Raw genomic sequence first — 5732 nt, forward strand, 5'->3', positions numbered from 1 at the left:
TAAACGCTAGTCTTTTATAGTAATATTAAGTTACCAATAGTCTTTTAAAGCAATATTTAATTCATACTCATATTCTCTGTTGTTCTCAACTACAGGATTGTTATAACTATGTTTCATTATATGTGTTATATATCATGTTTGTTACCATGCCATGTAATGTGTAAATCGGTTTTAAAGCTCTTCAGAGCTTGTGTTATCATGTTAAAAATACCCGATTTTATAAATAAATATGACTTGACGTGTTCGTTTTACTGTATTAAAAAGGTCCATACGATGTATTGGTGAGTTTAAAGTTATAAAGGTTTTTATTGATAGAGTTATGTTTTCTTTCTATATTAAAATATTGCTATGTACATGTATTTTTACTTTGTTTAACAACAAGGTAATAATTTTTTAATGACTTGTGTCTTTTAGTAAAATAAGCGTTTAGAAATGAGAATAAAATTTCATCCGTCAAGCAGATGTAGCATGTTTTGATTATATAAAACTATCCTACTAAAAAAATTGGTACATGAAATATAACGTAAAAGATATTAGGAAGTCTTTTTTAAATGTTAAAACTTGTGTACTTGAAAAACCAGTTTGGTTCAATACCTGATATAATAGGGAGAGCATTTGTTCTGAAACAGGTAAAATCATTGACCTGTTTAAAATTTCAACACCTCATACATGATTACCGGTAAGGTCCTCTCGTCTCCAAAATGACTGTAATTGCATGTTTCTGATTCTAGATTGATTAATCTTTGCAGAATCGCAGTACTACGCCCGATTTTTAAAACAGCACGTTATCTGGTGAAAGAACAACACACATTAAAACATACTCATACATATTCAAGATTTCTAAAACATTGCCGAAAACACTAGTTAAAACATACTCATGCATATTCTAGATTTCTGAAACATTTCGATAAGCTTTCGGTCCTTTTCGCCACCTGAGTTGGTATGTTAATGGAAAGTCGAGTGGTATCCCCTCTAAATCACAATATGTAGTAAATCTCAAACGTTTGTTCGAACGTGTATAATTTTATTCATAAACAAAAAGCTAAAATATATATGACCAATGTTAGGAGTCGGTATTTTTTTTTTTCGGGATAAATCATTTTCCCTTTGAAATAAATATACATGTTGGCTACCAATGCGTCAGTCTATTTTTCTAAGAAAAACAATATTTCGAAATCAATGTACACCGATCCAAATGACAACAAATATGTAGTCTGTTTTGAAAACGTAGTGCCACATAAGATGGATTGCCAAACATAAACCACAACGTTGAATAAAACCACAACAGTAATTCGTCTGACGTAGATGGGGGTTTTATATTTAATTCCGAATAGAGGCCCATTCAATAAACCAATGCAATGTAGGGGCCAGAACACATGCAACCCTACTCCTCCATCATATCGCGATTTCCCCTTAAAAACTTTTAGTATGAATTTGTACATAATATGCACTTGACATATGATCGTACGTTACAGTTAACATTTCATTGAAAATTACGCATTAAAGCATTTAATTATAATCTTGATGTAACGGGAACAAGTTTTGTCCCAAAATCTAGTATCTGCAATTCATATCTTACGTGCACAAAAATAATTTGCATAATGACAATATATATATTGATTTTGTTTTAGTATAAAGCATACACTCTCGGTACAGGTTCAATATGAAATTAAAATAACTGAACAATATAAAAGTCACCTTACAATAAAACGTGTAAATTGTTTTTGTAAATGTTTCAATATAAATAAAACAACCGAAACAAGTGCACGGCGATACAAATATGAATCGCGATATAAGAAAACTGAATTAAACGCATGTGGGTATGGTGTCGCCACTTTACGCACATGTATTAAACCTCCTTTTCACAGAGCACGACTTATATTCCATTTTGCTAAATGTATGGTGTTGGTTTCGTTAGGGGATTTCTGTCCGAATTTTAATTTCGGTAAGATTATGCGACGTTTGCAAACCTTTTGTAAAAAGGCATTGATTTATGATAATAATTTGCAAGTTAATAACGTTTAGCCGTACATCACGTCAATATGTATGGGTAATGTTGCGTAAGATGGATTTAATATATATAATGTGCAAATGTTTTGAAGTAAACAGTTCGTCATTCACTCAGATAGAGGATGTTTCATATCGCGACTGTGGTAATTATCATTCACATTTATTGTTAATGTTAAATCAACACAATATGTTTGTTTAATCAGTGTTAAACAGTGCACGTGCTATTTCCAAATCGGCGATTAAAACACGTTCACTGGTGTAGTGTCGTTGCTCTTTGTAATTTGAGGTAGTTAAAGATATTTTGTGTTTGTTTGTTTCCGGCCAGCTGAATTTCCGCAAACACTCCAGATCGATATGGTAGAAATCAGTAATCATAGGTTCGCTTTACTGTGCATGATTTGTTGAATGTTTTGTTGATCGTTTTTTGTTGAATAATTTGCAGATCGTGTTTGTTGAATGTTTCATAGGTCGTGTTTTATGAACGTTTTGTAGATCGTGTTTGTTGAATGTTTTGTAGATAGAGCGTGTTTAATGTTTCGTAGATCGTGTTTGTTGAATGTTTTGTAGATAGTGCGTGTTTAATGTTTCGTAGATTGTGTTTGTTGAATGTTTTATAGATCGTTTTTGTTGGATGTTTTTCAGATCGTGTTTGTTAAATGTTTCATAGGTCGTGTTTTATGAACGTTTTGTAGATCGTGTTTGTTGAATGTTTTGTAGATAGAGCTTGTTTAATGTTTCGTAGATCGTGTTTGTTGAATGTTTTGTAGATAGTGCTTGTTTAATGTTTCGTAGATCGTGTTTGTTGAATGTTTTGTAGATCGTGTTTGTTGAATGTTTTGTAGATAGAGCTTGTTTAATGTTTCGTAGATCGTGTTTGTTGAATGTTTTATAGATCGTTTTTGTTGGATGTTTTTCAGATCGTGTTTGTTAAATGTTTCATAGGTCGTGTTTTATGAACGTTTTGTAGATCGTGTTTGTTGAATGTTTTGTAGATAGAGCTTGTTTAATGTATCGTAGATCGTGTTTGTTCAATGTTTTATAGATCGTTTCTGTTGGATGTTTTTCAGATCGTGTTTGTTAAATGTTTCCTAGGTCGTGTTTTATGAACGTTTTGTAGATCTTGTTTGTTGAATGTTTTGTAGAAAGTGCTTGTTTAATGTTTTTTTAAATCGTGTTTGTTGAATGTTTCATAGATCGTGTTTGTCGAATGTTTTGTAAATCGTGTTTGTTGAATGTTTTGTAGATCTTGTTTTTTTTAATGGTGTGTAAGTTGTGTTTGATGAATGTTTTGTATTTCGAGTTTGTTGAATGTTTTGTAGATCGTGTTTGTTAAATGTTTTGTAGATTGTGTTTGTTGAATGGTGTGTAAGTTTTGTTTGTTGAATGTTTTTTAATTAGAGTATGGTGAATGTTTTATAGATTTATTGTATTTATTGAATGTATTGTAGATCATGTTTGTTGAATGTTTTGCAGATCGTGTTTGTTGAATGTTATTAGATCGTGTTTGTTGAATGTTTTGTAGATCTTGTTTGTTGAATGTTTTGTAGATCGTGTTTATTAAATGTTTTAAGATCGTGTTTGTTGAATGTTTTGTAGATCGTGTTCGTTTAATGTTTTGTAGATCGCGTTTGTTGAATTTTTATAGATCATGTTTGTTGAATGTTTGGTAGATCTTGCTGACGTTGACTGTGATCTGCGGCAGCCATGGAATGGGATGGTTCTCAAGAGACGGAGTCTGCGTGGCGTCAGCGCCATGCACCTGTCATCCTAATGAGATCCTGTGCAGTGGCCTCCAGCTACGTGCCATGCCAACCTTCATCCCGAGGGACGTCTCAAATGAGTCCGAGGCTGGCGGGCATATGTCTAATGCCTTCTTCCAGATGTACTCCAACAATATTGAGGTCATTAATGACCGCGCCTTCTGCAACCTGACGTTTGCGCTGTCCACCAGAGTGTACATGTTTCTGCAATCCAACGCCATCTCATCCATGGCAGACAACGCCTTCGACTGTATTCAGAACAACGTCCACTACATCGTTCTTCAAAATAATCGACTGACTGCACTCCCAGTAGCGATGCGAAAGCTAACGAATTTGAAAGAACTGTATCTTGAAAACAATCCCTTAGTGCGATTAAACCCGTTGGTAATGAAGCAACTGGGGCCGACATTGACCAATCTTCATCTGGACTTGGACCGTTTTTCAAAATGGCCTTCTGAACTTAGCCATTCGCGTGTGTTGTGGTCTCTCGAAGCCAACAATATAACTTTCCCTTCCATCCCAGAAGATGGTTTTCCTGGGTTTCCTTCGTCGCTTAAAGGCCTCCGGTTCCACAACTCACGGCTGACATCCCTGCCTCGAAGTTTATGTCGAATTTCTCTCCTGCTTCTTGCACAGGTAGAGGTTTTGGAACCAATTGATCTCAAGGACATCGTACCGTGTGTGAGGAAAGTTCAGATTACCATGAATGAGTCAAACGGTCTCCTGGAGTATTTCATAGAGACTCGGAACGTGACAAAATCTAACTGACCTTGTATCACAACGTACGGGGTTAGCAAAAAGCCGCGTAACTCATTAATTTCACAAATATGGAAAATATTCAGACCCGCGCGTTCTTCGAACCAACATGTGTATGTTAATACAGGGTTTAACCGTACACGGGCATTTAACTCGTGTTCATAAACTTTATCTTGATGAATGTGATCGTGCTAAAGACAAATTCTTAGATAAACATGTATTTTATTTTAAAAAAATTAATAAAGGCATATATATGTAAGAAATTTAAACTAAGTTAACTTAGAAACGAATGATACAAATTCATTTTTCCAAAGTTTTCGTTTGTTTTTATATAACATTTTTATGAGATGGTACACAATTTATTTTAAGGAACAATCGCCAGTTTGAAGCCGGAAAAAAATATCGATGTACCCTCGTTGAGGTATAACTTTTTAAAATTATTTTAATACAACAAACGGGTCCGTTTTTCTTACTAAAAGACAAAATTTTCAAAACACTGACGTTTTGCTTGAATTAATATTGCTGTAACATTTACACTACTAATACTGAAATGCTACGTTTTAAACATTGCAAACAAAGTTTATAAAATAAACCATAATTAGGCAGTTATCATACCTCGTTGGTTGTGTGCTGTACGTAATCTAAGTATGTCCCGTATTATAAATATGAGTTGTATTAAATGTTACAAGTCAAACACCGATGACTATATACTTATTACATCATTATGTAAAATGTCCCTACAATTGTTTGTTATTTTTATAGTTATGCGTGTATTATTGGCCACGAATATTTCCAATAAATCCATTGCCATATTTAAACAAAAACATGTCAACATTTTAGAGTGTGCAGTTTGATACGAACCGTATAATTAACCCGTTAATACGTTTGCGTTAATTTTAGTGATTCAAGATCTTAAATTTAAAGATTATGTACAGAATTTCAAAAAGTCCAAAGGCCCGCGTAAACAAACATGCACGTGTCATTTAATTACACCATTAATATACGTATACGAGTATACATAATTATCACAAGAAGTATATTATGAGGACAAGTGGTTACTGAACATTATAAATAATAAATACATAAATACACTTACATATTAACCATACTTATATTACAGAGAAATAGTCCAACTGATCAAAAAAGTGTTGCATTATTGAAAACATGCATTTATTCCTCACACAAAACCTTCCGTAGAGTAAACAA

At 33.5% G+C, this 5732-nt stretch overlaps 1 protein-coding gene across 1 annotated transcript; it reads left to right on the top strand.

Annotated features, from left to right (window-relative positions):
- The first annotated feature begins 2114 nt into the window (after positions 1 to 2114).
- On the top strand, positions 2115 to 5262 carry LOC127850867 (leucine-rich repeat-containing protein 69-like). Its single transcript, XM_052384207.1, has 2 exons — positions 2115 to 2153; positions 3681 to 5262. Exons 1-2 carry the CDS (start codon positions 2133 to 2135, stop codon positions 4536 to 4538), a joined length of 879 nt encoding a protein of 292 aa, XP_052240167.1. The 5' UTR covers positions 2115 to 2132; the 3' UTR covers positions 4539 to 5262.
- Positions 5263 to 5732: the final 470 nt, after the last annotated feature.

Source organism: Dreissena polymorpha, chromosome 11 (assembly GCF_020536995.1).
Source record: "Dreissena polymorpha isolate Duluth1 chromosome 11, UMN_Dpol_1.0, whole genome shotgun sequence".
NCBI lineage: Eukaryota > Metazoa > Mollusca > Bivalvia > Myida > Dreissenidae > Dreissena > Dreissena polymorpha.

Excerpts from the sequence above, each read along its gene's own strand:
- LOC127850867 (XM_052384207.1), top strand. The coding sequence starts at position 2,133 with ATGTTTCATATCGCGACTGTG. Across the intron at positions 2,154-3,680 it reads TGTTTCATATCGCGACTGTG|ATCTTGCTGACGTTGACTGT; the intron begins GTAATTATCATT and ends AATGTTTGGTAG.